Source organism: Megalobrama amblycephala, linkage group LG3 (genome assembly GCF_018812025.1).
Source record: "Megalobrama amblycephala isolate DHTTF-2021 linkage group LG3, ASM1881202v1, whole genome shotgun sequence".
Lineage (NCBI taxonomy): Eukaryota > Metazoa > Chordata > Actinopteri > Cypriniformes > Xenocyprididae > Megalobrama > Megalobrama amblycephala.
The window spans coordinates 36,064,969-36,082,691 of NC_063046.1; the positions used below are offsets into that span (position 1 = coordinate 36,064,969).

At 35.0% G+C, this 17,723-nt stretch overlaps 1 protein-coding gene across 3 annotated transcripts; it reads right to left on the reverse strand.

Moving 5' to 3' along the window:
- Positions 1-213: 213 nt before the first annotated feature.
- Positions 214-15,443, reverse strand: nsun6 (NOP2/Sun RNA methyltransferase 6). Of its 3 annotated transcripts, none has more exons than XM_048185300.1 (12): positions 15,157-15,443; positions 14,981-15,061; positions 14,430-14,577; positions 13,666-13,736; positions 13,096-13,202; positions 9,534-9,687; positions 9,371-9,452; positions 7,334-7,453; positions 5,622-5,769; positions 4,934-5,082; positions 3,396-3,521; positions 214-554 (listed from the first exon to the last, which is right to left on the reverse strand). In XM_048185300.1, exons 3-12 carry the CDS (start codon positions 14,553-14,555, stop codon positions 345-347), a joined length of 1,293 nt encoding a protein of 430 aa, XP_048041257.1. In that variant the 5' UTR covers positions 14,556-14,577; positions 14,981-15,061; positions 15,157-15,443; the 3' UTR covers positions 214-344. The 3 variants fall into 3 exon arrangements, with proteins under 3 accessions (XP_048041257.1, XP_048041256.1, XP_048041255.1); XM_048185299.1 differs by having other exon boundaries at positions 4,934-5,079; positions 13,666-13,739; XM_048185298.1 differs by having other exon boundaries at positions 13,666-13,739.
- Positions 15,444-17,723: the final 2,280 nt, after the last annotated feature.

Genomic DNA, 17,723 nt, shown 5'->3' on the forward strand with positions numbered 1-17,723 from the left:
AAAGCTGACATCCCCTATGATCTTATTATGCTCTGTAACTTCCTTCATGATCAATGGCTATTTGTATGTTAAGTGATGGTTGTCTATGAATCCCTGATTTTTCTGGGGTAGTTAAACAGTGACTACATGATGCTGAGATCCAGTTTTTCACACTGGACGATCACTACTATTACGAAGAAAAACAAACAAACAAAATCAAGTAATTCTTCAGTCTTACAAATTAACTAATTTATTTTATGTACTAATATGTACAATATTGCATAAAAAGATGAAAACAATACTTGGAAACAAAACATTAAATGGATATGATAAATGCATATTAAAACCCTGCCTGTTGTTCTGTATTAAGCTTGTGTGCACTTCTCACCATTTTTTATAAACTTGGCAATAAAAAAACCAATAGTATCAGTGTTGGCGTTTTGTAGGAGGCTCTCAGGGGAATGTGCAAAATGAGCTCCTCTCCATGCTAATTCTGGGCGAAATCTCTGTAGTAGCCGTCGTTGATCACATGACAGACCTGCTCCTTGCATCCCCTCTGATCCTAAATGAGGCACCTGGAAGAGGTGACAAACACAAGGTTTCACTCACTCTCAAACTGCCTTTGCTCAACCATATTATAATCTAGCCATCTTCAACAAACAGAGCATTTATATGCTGGGTTAAAGGATTAGTTCACTTTTAAATAAACTTTTGCTGATAATTTACTCACCCCCATGTCATCCAAGATGTCCATGTCTTTCTTTCTTCAGTCGAAAAGAAATTAAGGTTTTTGATGTAAACATTCTAGGATTTTTCTCCATATCATTCATTTCAATGGGCACCAAACGGTTTAAGGTCCAAATGGCAGCTTCAGTGCAGCTTCAAAGGGCTCGTTTAAAGACGATACCAGACGATGAATAAGGGTCTTATCTAGCGAAACGATCGGTCATTTAAAAAAAAAAAAAAAGTTTAAGTTTTATAAGCACAAATGCTGGCTTTGCTCTTTTCTCCGATGCGCGTTCGTGACGTCACGTAATACGCAATTACGTTGAAAAGGTCACGGTTGACGTAGCAACCACAGTTTCATTCGCTCAGGATTGTGTATAGGAAATCTATGAAAAGTCACAAATTTCTGTCCTGACAAAAATTTTCTTTTAGCTTTCTAATATTAAAACACCCAGTTTCTAATATTAAAACACCCAGGATATGCACACCTTTCAAGCGTGAGTTTAAAATATTCTAACTGACCGCCAGAGTGAGTTTTTTTTTTAAGGCGACCCTTATTTTAGAACGTTTGCCCTTATTGTTTCCATGGTTTCCATAAACTTATAAACTCCAAATGTATTGTTTAATGGTGCTTATGCGTATTTAAATGTCTGAAACCTTAAAAGAAACATTATGTGGCTGAAAACACTGCATAGCTGTGATGACAAGAGAGCGCGCGCGCGTCCGTCTCGCAGCCAGAGCGCGAAAGCACAGTTTGAATCTAGCAGTTATGTGACGTCGCTGAACATTCTAAATCCCATATGTGGAACCATACGCCCAGGGGCACAGAAATAAACATCCCATATGTGGGAACGTACCGCTCAAAGGGTTAAACAATAAACTGACACAAAGACATTTGAATATGTGTATACGATCCTCCTTCTGCACATTTGTAATGTAAACTGTCTCGATACTTCCGCCTACGTCAACCGTGACCTTTTCAACGTAATTGCGTATTACGTGACGTCACGAACACGCATCGGAGAAAAGCAAGGCCAGCATTTGTGCTTATAAAACAAACTTTTTTTTTTTTTTAAATGACCAATCGTTTCGCTAGATAAGACCCTTATTCATCGTCTGGTATCGTCTGGTGTTGTTTAAAGCCCTTTGAAGCTGCACTGAAGCTGCCATTTGGACCTTCAACCGTTTGGTGCCCATTGAAATGAATGATATGGAGAAAAATCCTAGAATGTTTACATCAAAAACCTTAATTTCTTTTCGACTGAAGAAAGAAAGACATAGACATCTTGGATGACATGGGGGTGAGTAAATTATCAGCAAAAGTTTATTTAAAAGTGGAGTAATCCTTTAACAGAACTTATCACATTGAGGGAAAAAAGGAGTCTAAAATACAGTAGAACATTTCTAGACTAATTCCTAAGTGATTACGCTACAGTACAATAATATTATCCATTTTATGTAAATTGAAACTTTGTTTAGACATTTTCATAATGATATCAGGGTATGCGTTTAGATTTTCAAGAGGTTTTCCAGCATTTTCAAGCAGTGGCAGTCTGTGCTTTTCAAGGGTGGGGAAACTATTTATAATAAACTTGTCACAGTCACGTTCGAGTTTGCCTTAGTTATCATGGACTTTCAGTTTGTTTTCCTTTAGCATGTGTTCCTTTGTTCTATTTTCCCACCACAATCCATCACCATGGACACTGCACTAATCATCACAGCTGTTTGTCATTTAAGTTAATCATCTGTGTATTTAAGTTTAGTTAAGTTGATGTGTCATTTCGGTTTTGGTTGTGTTGGACTGTTTGCCTCTCTGTTGGATCGTACCCGTTTGGATTATTAAAGATTACCTGTTTATGCTCATCTTCATTTTCGTGTGTGTTTGCACGACCAGTGCGTTACAAAACTACAGTAATTATAAATTTACTTTAGCAGAGTACACTATAGCATCTCACTTCATAATAGCTGTATTTAACTACTGTGTACTAACATTTAAATTAATCATTTGATACAATGTACTTATTGTGTACATGCATGTTTTTACTTGTATTTAAACTTAAAAAAATACCTACATGTAATTACAGCTGTAATTAATTTCTGTAAAACTACATCTCTAATTACACTTCTTGACTCCTTCCTTTACACCTTAACCCACCCTTAAACCTAAAAATACCACTAAATACCACTGTCCTTAATCTTACCCATATGATATCCCATTTCAATAGCTGCATAAAGTGTTTTGCAATACAATATGAACACAATAACTACAGTAATTGTACTTATTTTCTGATTTAACTACATAGTAGTTAAAGACACTTAATATAAATTGTGACCCACTATAGTAAGGTAAATTGCTATATGAATGGGGGACCACCAATTTTTTTTGTCCAACAGTAAAAGAAAAAATCCACTACTCCATTTCCACGACTTTCAAAAAATAAAACGAGGTTGATTATGACAGATTCAAGATTCAAAGATTCATTGTTAGCCACTTGAGGTGACTGTCATATTTAATGTCCTTTGCCTTATTTAAAGATCCGATAATAAAAAAATCATTGTTTACTTTCAGTTTTTGAGTGCATCATATTTGTTCTGTTTTATCTAGACTCAAAAGTTTTCACTCCTTAAATTGTTTTGACAGTTCTGGGTTATAAAAAAAAGTTTCTTTTAGCAATGTCTTTCATCCTTACCTGTGGTTCTATTGTTAAACAGGGGAATGTCTTGAGAGCCCAGGCAACCTGCTCTTCATTCTCCGCAAGTGTCACAGTACAGGTACTATACACCAAAACACCTCCACGTTTTAACAAACGTACAGCCTGTAACACAAACATGTATCAACAACAGACACAATCTATAAGCTATGAAAGACTTGCACTGTAACATATAGGTACACAGCACCACCTTCTGTTCACTGACTTTAAGAAACATTTTCAATAGTTAAATAAAATGAGCTCGATGGCTTCAAACAGTGTCACTGTTGTGTAAAACTAAAACAGTTTTGTTAATATAAATAAAGCTGAAAATATAAATATTAGATGTAAAATGTGAACTTAAACTAAAACAATAATTAGAAATGTTGCTTTGGCAACTAACTGTAATAAAAAAAAGTTGAAGTTGAAATACTAAAATTAATAAAACTGAAATAAAAATCATTTAAAGCTAAATAGAAATATTAAAAAACTATAAATAGTGGACACTATTTATAAAATATATAAAAAAAAAAAATTACAAACTAAAATGAGAAATATATATATTAATAAATACTATACTAGAATATAAATAATAATACTACTGTACTTAACTTCAGAGACCTTCATTTATGGCGGTGATAAAGACAAAGCAATGGCAAGAAGTAGCACGACTTTTTTCTTTCACTGTCAATAAGGGATTACCATAATTAACTGGTTAACCGTTAACTGACAGTAAGAATTATGATTGATTAATAATACTATCAGTTAAATGGTTAAAAAGGTAAATTAAAGAAACACGCTACACATATCGGTCAAAATTGGGTTTTATACGTCGTGTATAAGTCACATTTTATTGTTACATTCAGAAATAATGTAAAATACCGGTAAATAAAGCAAATTATTTACAAATATTATAGACAATATAAACTTATAACCTAGATTATTTTGGTTCCCCTCACTCCACAACAATAAAAGTATTCAGAACAGAGCAAGAATGAAAAATGTAAGTAGCTATAAAATTATAGTATAACATATTAAATTATAAAATGAAACAAATTCCTTATAAACAACAAAAAAGTCAAGCCAAAATTTACTTAAAGCGAAACTGAAACCAGCTCACATAACCCTCTCATTCGGCACGAAATTTAAATGTTTCCATATTTGCGATGTAACATTTGGTTGCTAAACTATGATTTATTATGTAAACTAGGCTTTGTTATTTTTACTTGGTTATTAGAACTTTGTACTTGTGTTCTAATATCCACGTAAAATATCATTCTTCACAAGCAAATTGAGCAGTGTAACTTTTTATATGTTTGGTTGACTATTTTATTTTGATAATAAACAGATTGCAATGTCAAGTTAGCAATGCTAGAATAGTAGGCTTGGATTCTGTATAACAGCGGAAAGAACTTAAAATACTCCATTTATGGTCATACAAATAAGAGTAAGACATCATTCAAAACTCAATGTTTTGTAAATGTCATAAATTTGTATTCTGGATGAGTAGGATCAGTAGATGAGTGTTATTGTATTACCGTAGTGAGGAGTTTTCTCTGTAGAGGCTGGTAGGAGCAGACTTCTTTTAGACTCCAGCTGTAGGTCATGTTGGGCCTTTGACCCAGTCCACTGCAGGGAGCGTCTAATAATATCCGGTCAAAACTCTCCTCAGGATATGGGGGACCATCAACAAATATACAAAAAATTGCAATTAGTAAGTCTACAAAAAGTAAATACATGTTATGTTCAGCCGAAAATCTGATCTAATCTGTAAATAAACCTTTTTATGAATAATACACTTGATGGTCAAAAGTTTGTCATGATTAAGTTTTTTTATGTTTGAAAGAAGTCTCTTATGCTCAACAATGCTGCGTTTATTTGATTAAAAATATATTAAGAAGTGTTTCTTGATCACTAAATCAGCATATTAGAAGGATGAAGGATCATGTGAAGACTAAAGTAATGATGCTGAAAATTCAGCTTTGCATCACAGGTATAAATTACATTTTAAAATACATTCAAATGGTGAGCAGAAGAGATTCCATCAAAAACATTTTTATTTTTGAAGAACTTAATTATTCAAAACGTTTGACCACCAGTGTATATATATATATACATTTTATTCTATTGATTTCACTTTGAAAGATAGATTAAAAGCAGAAAGCTGACTATATAACTTACTGAATATTATGTTTGTAACACTGGTTTTAGACTACGGAGGCTTACCTGCACTGTATTCCTGAGCGGGGTCGGAGCTCACAGCATGTATGCTGTTACAGCAATATGCTTTAATACAGTCCAACTTCAGCATCTTTGCATTCTGATTTATCTTTTCCATTTTGGATCTGATTTTTTCCAAAGCCACAACAGTACCCTGTGGAGACACAGCAAAGATATATGAGTTTGCGCTAACAATTTACATTTGTTAACATGAGTTAATGAATTAGCTAACATGAACTAACAATGAACAATATATATTTTTAAAGCATTTATTAATCTTTGTTTACGTTAGTTAGTAAATATCTAATTGTTTATTGTTTGTTCATGTTATTTCACAGTGCATTATGAATTATAATATAGTTAAAGGGTTAGTTCACCCAAAAATGAAAATTCTGTCATTAATTATTCACTCTCATGTTGTTCCACACCCGTAAGACCTTCGTTAATCTTCAGAACACAAATTAAGATATTTTTGATTAAATCCGATGGCTCAGTGATGCCTGCATAGACAGCAATGGTACTTCCTTTCTCAAGATCCATAAAGGTACTAAAAACATATTTCATGTGAGTACAGTGGTTCTATCTTAATATTATAAAGCGACAAGAATATTTTCTGTGTGCCAAAAAAAAAAAAAAAAATTTTTTTAACAATATCTAGTGATGGCTGATTTCAAAATACTGCTTCAGAGCGTTGTGAATCTTGTGAATCATGTGATTTTGGTGCTCCGATTCACTGATTCGATTCATAAAGCTCCGAAGCTTCATGAAGCAGTGTTATGAAATCGGCCATCACTAGATATTGTTAAAAAGTTATTTTGTTTTTTTGGTGCACAAAAAATATTCTCATCGCTTTATAATATTAAAGGTGCTCTAAGCGATGTCACGTGTTTTTAGGCCAAAACATTTTTTGTCACATACAGCAAACATCTCCTCACTATCCGCTAGCTGCCTGTCCCCTGAACACACTGTAAAAAAACGCGGCCTCTTTAGTCTCCACAAGCTCCGAAAACGGCAATAAAAACAAACTGGTGCAGCCTGGACCACGAATCATAATAAACATGCTCCAGCCAATAACCGACAAGAATGATTTTAAGTGCGCGTTCACGACTGTTTCAGGAAGCACGGAGGGGAGGGGGAGGAGGAGGAGGAGGACGGAGGGTCTAGCTAGCCTCTGTTTTGTTTGACAACACTTCAAATGTCAACAGAAAGTTACTCCACCCAGGATCGCTTAGAGAACCTTTAAGGTAGAACCACTGTTCTCACATGAACTGATTTAAATATGTTTTTAGTAACTTTATGGATCTTGAGAGAGGAAGTACCATTGCTGTCTATGCAGGCCTCGCTGATCCATCGGATTTAATCAAAAATATCTTAATTTGTGTTCCGAAGATGAACGAAGGTCTTACGGGTGTAGAACGACATGAGGGTGAGTAATTAATGACATAATTTTCATTTTTGGGTGAACTAACCCTTTAACTAATGATAACAAATGAAACCTTATTGTAAAGTTTGTTTTCATCTAAGGCAACTTTTCCTTGCCAAAATGTAATAATGAAATGAGGGTTACAGGAAAAAAAGGTTGTCATGATCACAGTTTAAGTAACAAAACAAGTTATATGTTTTAATTGAGTTGTAGTATTTGTTCAAATTATTGTAGATTACTGTTTCTAGGACACTTATCACAAGCTGTCCTTACATAATTGCTAAAACACACTTGCCTGGTTTCCCATAAGAGAAGCAATGTGTGTCGTCTTTCCTCCAGGAGCGGCACACATGTCAAGGATTCGCTCTCCAGGACGAGGTCCTAAAACATGCCCCACAACCACTGACGGCAAGTTCTGTATGAAAAAAATGCCAACACATCAATTCACAAAGACTAGTGAATCGCTACTGGTGCTACATTATATTTCTTAGCAATGAAGGGTTTTGGTAACTTGCAGCTTCACTATTAGTAGAAAGATGCTGCAAAGATGCAGGTAATTCACACAAGGATCTCTCTCTCAATAATTAATTCAAATAAATACTATAATTCATTCATTCAAATAAATGTAATCTTACCGCAATACTTTATCTCTGTCTGATTTAAAGCAGGCAGAATGCTAGATCTAGCAAGGACAAAAGTATCAGGACCCCTGACCATTACACCCACAGTTACTTGATATCACATTCTAAATAAATAGTCATTTATATGGAGTTGGTCCCCCCCTTTGCAGCCTTAACAGCTTCCAATCTTCTAGGATGGCTTTCCATAAGATTTTGGAGTGTTTCTGTGGGAATTTTTGCCAATTTATCCAGTAGAATATTTGTGAGGTCAAGCACTGATGTTGCACGAGAAGGCCTGGCTTACAATTTCCATTCCAGTTCAACACAAAGGTGTTCGATGGGGTTGAGGTCAGGGCTCTGTGCAGGTCAGTCAAGTTCTTCCACACCGAACTCATCTAACTGTGTCTTTGTGGGCCTTGTTTTATGCACTGTGGCACAGTCATGCTGGAATAGAAAAGGGCCTTCCCTAAACTGTTCCTACAAAGTTGGATGCATAGCATTGTACAAAATGTCTTGGTATGCTGAAGCATTGGTATTTCCCTTCACTGGAAGTGAGGGGCCAAGCCCAGCCCCCGGAAAAAAAAAAAACTATCCGCTTGTTAAGTCATGACATAAAGAACGCCATTTCTGGGTCCAAGCCTTGACTCGTTTCACTTGAGAATGCCATCGACGTCCGTTTATGAGTGCTATTTATTCATATTAACCATTTAACATTTTAAAAAGTTACAATACTTACAGTCTACACAACAGTGTCACAGACATTAATATTTTAACGATTTATAAGAGATGAATCACTGTCTAGCCATCTGAGATTTTGGTATGGAGATGAAGGTTATGATTAAAATTTTTTGGAAGTATTACACCACGTCGTGTGTGTATATTAGCACCATTTGTTGTTTTCTTGTGGTATGAGATGGAGCGTTTGGACCCAGAAGTGCTGCAGCATGACGTCAGACTTAATAACCGAATACCATTATTCCTCCTCTACCAAATTTTACAGATGGCACAATGCAGTCAGGCCGGTAATGCTCTCCTGGGATCCGCCAAACCCAGACTGCAAACCCATTAGATTGCCAAACAGAGAAGCATGATTTGTCACTCCACAGATCACGTTTCAACTGCTCCAAAGACCAGTGGCAGCGTGTTTTACGTACTTAGGGACGTGCTCGGCCATGGAAACCCATTCCATGAAGCTCCCACTGCACAGTTTTTGTGCTGATATTAATGCCAGTGGAAGTTTGGAGCTCCAGCTATGGAATCAGCAGAGCGTTGATGAGTTTTACACACCATGAACCTCAGCACTCGGTGACCCCGCTCTGTGAGTTTATGTGGTCTTCCACTTCATGGCTGAGTTGCTGCTGTTCCTAAACACTTCCACTTTCCAATAATACTACTTACAGCTTACCGTGGAATATCTATCAGAGATTAAGTTTCACAAACTGACTTATTGCAAAAGTGGCATCCTATCACAGTACCACGCTTGGATTCACTGAGCTATTCAGAATGACCCATTTTTTTCACAAATGTTTGTAAATGCAGACTGCAAGGCTAGATGCTTGATTTTATACACCTGTGGCAATGGGTCTGATTGGAAAAACCTGAATTCAAGGTGTGTCCCAATACTTTTGTCCAACAAGTATATAATATTTGTTAAAAATGGTAATGGCTACTAGGAATGGTAGTTATCTGAGACACAGAAACATGAAGGGTACCTGGAGAAAGACCTCATCTGTAAGAACACCATCAAAGGAAGGACTTTGATAGAGAGGCTCTGTCATTCTAATCGCAACACCCCTGAGTGACAGAGACACACATTCGTACACGTTAAAGTGAACTGGCTTTCAACAGGGAAAAAAAAAAGAGAACTTGACTCACCTGACAGGTCCATCTGAGCAGAATAATTCTGAGCGATCCACCTCAGAAATCCCATTACCCAGAAATACCTTCTTGCCCTTGAACTCTTTGGCTCCACGTGTGCACTTCCCCTCAATATCAGAGAACACAGACACCATGTCTCCTGCTTTCATGTCTGAGACAGATGGATGCAACAAGGAAAACACAATGAAAATTTAACATTTTATTTCATCTAAATCAGGTGTTCTCAAACTAAAGTATCATATGGCCCTCCAAAAAAATTGGGAATAAACGGCAAGGTCATACTAGATTATTAATTATTTATCAAAAGAAGCAAGTATTGATACTTCATGCAGCAGCAGAATATGGTTGTCAGTCCTGTATTTGAGTCCTTCATATGGTTACCTTCATACACAGTTTACAGGAGTAACAACCGCATTCTATAACCAAACTCACATCCGTAAATTTTCAGGATTCACAACCACATTCTCGGAAAACCTGGTTACTGGTAAAATATGGGCTTGATTCATGTTGCTTGTTCATACAGACAGTATTCGAGACGATACTGTGAGCTGCTGTTTGAATGGGACATGTCGAGACTCACATATGCAAGTAAATGCGGTTGTCAATCCCAAAAACTGACAGTGTGGACAATAAAGCACACACAAACAAATGCCCTCAGAATATTAAGCATAATTGCTTCCAAGCAACTTGCCTACTAAATGGGCGATGTTCTTGTATCTCCAACTGAATGCATTGTTTAAAGCATTGTTTTTGGGCAAAACATTAATTTTTTTTTGGGTTTAAAAGTTCTTTATTTTCAAAATATAGAAAATATTCTATTGAAGAATCTAAGGATTCTTTGTAGCAACCTGTGTGTAACATTTGTGTAGCATTTTATTTTCTTGACGTTTTTGTTATTCGATTGATTATACTATAATCCTCCCTAATTTATAATCATTTAATTATTCCATTTAATCATAATATATTATTTATCATATCATATATTCTCGTTGCTTCATAACATTAAGGTTGAACCACTGTAGTCACGTTGACTATTTTAACAATGTCTTTAGTACCTTTCTGGACCTTGAATGTGGTCATTTCATTGCTTTCTATGGAGGATAAAAATAAAAACTCTCAGATTTCAACAAAATATCTTAATTTGTGTTCCGAAGATGAAAGTTGTTTATTTTCAAAATATAGAAAATATTCTATTGAAGAATCTAAGGATTCTTTGTAGCAACTTGTGTGTGTAACATTTGTGTAGCGTTTTATTTTCTTGATGTTTTTGTTATTCGATTGATTATACTATAATCCTCCCTAAATTATAATCATTTAATTATTCCATTTAATTATAATATATTATTTATCATATCATATTCTTTTCTATATGTTGTTCTATGCATTTTCAGTGTCTTTAAAAATAAACCTTTTCAAGAATCACCCCTGGAACAGACAAACTTCATTAAACACTGGTCTTAAATAATACAGTAACAATCAGGTTTAATTTGTCTACATAAGTTCACAACATTAGTTAACATGAACTAACAATAAACAAGACTTCTACAGCATTATTAATCTTAATTAGTTAATCTTAACATTTATTAATACATTTTTAAGATCAAAAGATATTTCGGTAACACTTTACAATAAGGTTCATTAGTTAACATTAGTTAACTATATTAGTTAATATGAACTAATAATGAACGACACTTCTACAGCATTTATTAATCTTTGTTAATTTCATTTATTAATCAATTAAATGTTCATTTTTAACCTTTACTAATACATTATTAAAATTGTATTGGAGTTGTATATGTTAACATATGTTAATATAATTCTAAGGTGTCCCCTGAATGTGTCTGTGAAGTTTCAGCTCAAAATACCCCATAGATTTTTTTTTATTAATTTTTTTAACTGCCTATTTTGGGGCATCATTAAATATGAGCCGATTTAGGCTGCGGCCCCTTTAAATGCTCACTCTCCCCGCCCACGGAGCTCGCGCTTGCCTTAAACAGTGCATAAACTAAGTTCACATAGCTAATATAACCCTCAAAATGGATCTTTACAAAGTGTTTGTCATGCAACATGTCTAATCGAGTAAGTACAGTATTTATTTGGATGTTTACATTTGATTCTGAATGAGTTTGATAGTGCTCCGTGGCTAAAGCTAACATTACACACTGTTGGAGAGATTTATAAAGAAGTTGTATTTATGAATTATACAGAGTGCAAGTGTTTAAAAAATGAAAATAATGACAGTCTTGTCTCCGTGAATACAGTAAGAAACGATGGTAACTTTAACTTTTAAACAAATGAGATTTATATAAGAAGGAGGAAACAATGGTGTTTGAGACTCACTGTATGTCATTTCCATGTACTGAACTCTTGCTATTTAACTATGCCGAGGTAAATTCAATTTTTAATTCTAGGGCACCTTTATCAAAGATTAACAAATACTGTAACAAATGTATTGCTAAGGGTTAGTTCATGTTAGTTAATATATTAATTAATGTTAACAAATGAACATTGTAAAGTGGGTTTCACTTTATTTTAAGGTGACATAGTTACATTGTACTTACTCAAATAAGTACTGAGTACTATTAATTAACTACATGTACTTACTATAGAGTTACAGTTAGGGTTTGGTTTAGGGTTAGTTACCTGTAATTATGCATAATTTACTGTTATTACATAGTAAGTACATGTAGTAACGTGTAATAAGTCACCTTAAAATAAAGTGTTACCGTAAAGTGTTACCGATATTTCTGTTAAAGGGTTAGTTCACCCAAAAATTAAAATTACTCACCCTCATGTCGTTCCAAACCTGTAAGAACATCTTCGGAACACAAATTCTGATATTTTTGATGAAATTCAAGAAGTTTTATATCCTCAACAGAAAGCATCGAAATTACCACATTCAAGGTCCAGCATTATTTATGTCCAGCGCTTTAGTGTTTATGGCCGAATGCCGGCTCAGTGTTGGCCGAAGCTGTTCACGTGAGCAGCACGATGCATGTATGTGATGTTGACGCAGGAGCCGGCTACAATGTAGGAGAATGACAGGGGAGAGACGAATTTATTTACTTTGTTTTGTTTTTGCACACAAAAAGTATTCTCGTCGTTTCATAATATTAAGGTTGAACCACTGTAGTCACGTTGACTATTTTAACAATGTCTTTAGTACCTTTCTGGACCTTGAATGTGGTAATTTCATTGCTTTCTATGGAGGATAAAAAAAAACTCTCGGATTTCATCAAAATATCTTAATTTGTGTTCTGAAGATGAACGAAGGTCTTACGGGTTTGGAACGACATGAGGGTGAGTACTTAATGACAGAAATTTCATTTTTGGGTGAACTAACCCTTTAACATTAGCTAATGCACTGTGAACTAACATGAACATTTTTATTAACTAACATTAACAAAGGTTAATAAATGCTGTAAAAAAAATATATTGCTCATTGTTAGTTCATGTTAGTCAATGCATTAAATCTATGTTAACAAATGAGTAAAGTGTTACCAATAATACTTCAAGTACATTATAAAGATGCAAAGTGACATGTGTATGTGCTGCTCACACTTTGGCGTGCTGAGGATGCCAGGCGTGAATACGTGAGCACCTCGAAGAACAGCATTGCCACACTGAGCGCCAACTATAACTTCAGAGGCCAGCAAATCCACATGCCTGCAGAACAGGGTTGACAGAAGCATGCACACAAATGAAGAGCTACTATATACAAAGTTAGGGGCTGTTCACACAGAATGCGTTTATTAAGAATACTTTTCCATTGTTTTTCTATGTAAACACGAGCTACATGGACATGTTTGACTGTTGCACTGGCATCTTGAGTCTTTTGCAGTGTCTCACACATGACATGCCATTCTAAAAACAGGGTGCTCAAGTTAAAGTAAGTTCAAACGCGTTTCTAGACCTTGCTTTTTTCATTCCGTTGACCTGCATCTCAACTTTTTAACTGCAAAAACACGTTCTGTGTGAATAGCCCTATAAGCTTTTGAGAGAAAATATGTCATGCCAATGATCAGCTCATCATCATCATCATCATCATAGACCTTAAATACAACTACTATTTTAAAAACAGACAGAGAATACAAGCATTTTCTAATATTTCACTATATTCTCAGCATACCTCGGGCCGTGGACTGGAAGCAGTAGAACATCTGGAAGCTGTGGGTGAGTGTAAACAGCTGGAGCTCTTTTCTGCTGCAAAGAGACATGACATTGAGATCATTAAAAAAAGGTCCTGAAAATCATTCAGAATCAAATATATTTAAATATACATTTATTTAATCCCTCACACAAGACTCATGCTTATAGATACACTGATTGATTCAGAGCACCATACAGTGACCCCAAAAATGGATATATGTGGATGTTTAATATTCAAATACTTCTCTGATGTCAGTTAATGGTCACATGATATGCTGGTAAGTAATTAAAATACTTAATCTTTATTAGTAAGTTTTATTTTAATCGTTTTTAACTCATTCTGACTTTTTTTCTCACAAATTGCGAATTTATATCTCACAATTCTTTTTTTCACAGAATTGTTTATTTGCAATATCTCACAATTCTAAGAAAAAAGTAAGAATTGCAAGATATAAACTCACAATTCTGATTCCCCCACAATTGTCTTTATATCTTGCAATATCTTCACAATTCTGACTTTTTCCCTCCGAATTCTGAGTTTACATCTTGCAATTCTCTTTTGTTTATTTTTTCACCACAAAATAACAAAAAAAAAAGGGTAATTGCGACTTTATATCTCATACTTCTGACTTCTTTTCTCAGAATTGATTTAAAAAGTCGCAATTACCTTTTTTTTTAATTATTACGTGGCGGAAACAAGCTTCCATAGTAAGACGACGTGTATGTGCACAAACAAACACACACCAGTGCTAAATGTTGCTCCAGTCTATGCTGAATCTCCTGTAGTGGGTGCAGGTGTGTGCTGGCTCTCAGACAGGTGAACAAGGGTGGATGAGACAGACAGGACCAGCAGAGCTTCAAACACCTCATCTTTATCAAATTCAGACTCCACCTAAAACAAACACACAAGAAAATATATGAGAACAGACATGCCACTGTGTTTTTTAAATGGCATGTATTGTAAACTTCGCCCGTGTCACGAGACAGAACATTTTGATAACACTTTATTTTAAGGTGATGTACACGTTACATGTACTTACTATAGTTAATAATAGTAAATTATGCATAATTACAAGCAACTAACCCTAAATCAAACCCTAAACCCTACAGTAAGTACATGTATAGTAGTTAATTAATATCACTCAGTACTTGTTTGTGTAACTACACTGTAACAACTTCACCTTAAAATAAAGTGTAACCATCATTTCCATAAAATTCATTTGAAAAAAAATAAAAAAATAAAATTGCTTGACCTAAGAGGTCAATTAACATGGATTTGACTCAAAAGTGCCAACCTGTTTTCCTCTATAAACAATTGCTAAGATGTTCTCGCACTTCTGGCTTCATGGAAAGCTGAGGGAAAACTGACATCGTGTCTCATGTGGGGAAACATAAAAAGTCATTAGTATTAGTTGTAAAACAACTCAGTCAGAACTACAGTCTTTCACATTGCTATGTATTAAAAACTTACAGTATGCGCGCTCCTGTTCAAAAACAGCTAGATAGAAATCAACAGGAAGCAAGGGTCTCGAGCAGTAAATAAAGACCACGTGCGAGATATTTCAGCGGTATTTCAGAGCAACATATGAAAAACGTGTTTTGACTCAGCCATTTTTGTGTTTCTTAAACAAACGGACATAAGCTCATATACGTTTTGAGCTCTAACCGGCTAATTTTAATCAGAACAGAAGTAAACACATTTTTTTTTTTTTAGTTCTTCTTCTTCTCCTTCTTCTTCTTATTTTGGCGCATTTGCAGCTTATGCACATACCGCCACCTATCGATTGATCCAGTCATGTGCGTTATCATACAGTGCACAGCATAAATGAGTACACTCCCTCTGAACAAATACAAAAGATATATTTTCTTTATGATCACTAATACAATTCATGGAAAGATGGCAAAACTAAAATGTATTAAACATATACATAATAAAAACTGAGAAATATATGTCATTAATTGCCATAAAATAAGTAAATTAGCCAATTTTGTTTAAATTAAGGATTGCAGAAATGAGTACACCTTAGATTTAATTAAACAAATGTATAATATTCTAGCACTTAGTATTCCCTCCATAATTTTGAATATACTGCTCTGACCCTTCTTGGCACGGAGTGTACATGTTCATGACAAATTGTCACATCTGTCCTGTTTAACTCCTGGATGATAAGCTCCTTAAATGCCCTGATCTATAATGGGGAATGTTGCTCAACTCGTCTCTACAGAATCCCCCACAGGCATGCTCAAGAGTGTTCAGATGTAGGGAATGAGGAAAGGGTTACATCTTCTGTTTCAAGTTTGTGTATTAAATTACACAGTGTTGTGGTAATTCATAACACCATTGATAAAGCACAACTCCCTCACACCATTCAGCACTCATAACATCCCTATATAAGAGCTTTACTGCCACTGAACTTTACTGTGAGAACCAGGCACTTCTCACTTGTACTCCTCCTCTAGCAACACCATAACATTTTGGATGCGGTTAGATCCAAAATGATTGATTTGGTCTACATGAGATTCAGAAGTATTTATTCCCAGAATCTATATTTTGTAATTATGGGCTTTGGAAATGGTTAACTGAATTTATTGTGCTTTGGCTACAGTAGGTAGTTCCAGTGAGAACAAAAACATGCATGTCATTTCTGCATCTTACTCTGTGAGATAAACAGTCAATCTTTTCATAGCTTTTGCTGGCTACTATTTTGACATGCTTCTTTGGTGATTTATTAAGCAAGACTTGCTGAAACATTGTATTACTCTAAAGAACCCTAACATGTCTTCTAAGTAATTGAGTAATTGCTGACTTTCAGAAGTTTTAGAGGGGGTGTGCTCATTTAGGCTGTGCACTGTATATATCTGCAAAAAAGAGGCAAATCGAATAACCTTAACATGCCCTGATACCAGCTCTCTTTCTTGTCTCATTATTAGGGGTGTAACAATATAGTGTCACAATATATCACAATACAAAAATGCAGCAATATGTATAGTGGATAGTGACAATATGTATTATGTATAGTTCACCCAAAAAGAAAATTACTGTGAAAGAAAAAATTCAAGTTTACAGAATTTTAGTGTCAGTACTGCATTAAACTACTATTTATAATGTTGAATATAATGTATAATAATGCATTGGGGAATATTTGTGGCTCCTGTTAATGCAGCATGCCAAATGTCTTATGTTACTAGTAAAAAAGTGGCCTACATTGCTTTAAACATACCGAATCTAGTCAGTGAATCATGAATATTTTTATTCTGGTGTCACCATTATCCTGTGCACTTGGGTTACCAATACCAAGCCTATTCATTTTCACCCCCAATATAATACCAAATTTAGCATTTTAATCAAAAGTACATTTTTTGTTAACCGTTTACCATGTCTTGGACCATCCATACCGGCGTGATGAATACGATCCTCAACTGGATGGAACTTAAATAAATACTTTGATTGCTGCGATCCTATCAGACTTATGATAGCAACCTGATTGTAACAAAGCACTGTTCGCCAGAGGAGAACTGGCCCCCCGACTAAGCCTGGTTTCTCCCAAGGTTTTTTTTTTCTCCATCTTAACACCTATTTGCCACCTGTTTGCCACCTGATGTCACCTGATGGAGTTTGGGTTCCTTGCCGCTGTCGCCTTTGGCTTGCTTAGTTGGGGACACTTGACATTTGATATTCAATAGTATTCTTGACATTTATTCAACAGTGCTTTGATCTGCCTGCATTGACACTATTATTTAAGAGCTGCTGTGCAGCCAAATTATGTACCAGTTATCAATGTAAAGCTGCTTTGACACAATCTGCATTGTAAAAAGTGCTATATAAATAAAGGTGACTTGACTTGACTCTTGGAGTATCGCAATAATATTGTATTGTGAGTTCAGTATTGTGATATGTATCAAATCGTGACATGAGGGTATCGTTACAACCCTACTCATTATTTGAAACATTTTGGCAGAATAAAATATTTTATATTATTTATATTCAATAATTATTTAAAATAATGTTGATATAAAAAAATATTTTACTATATATTC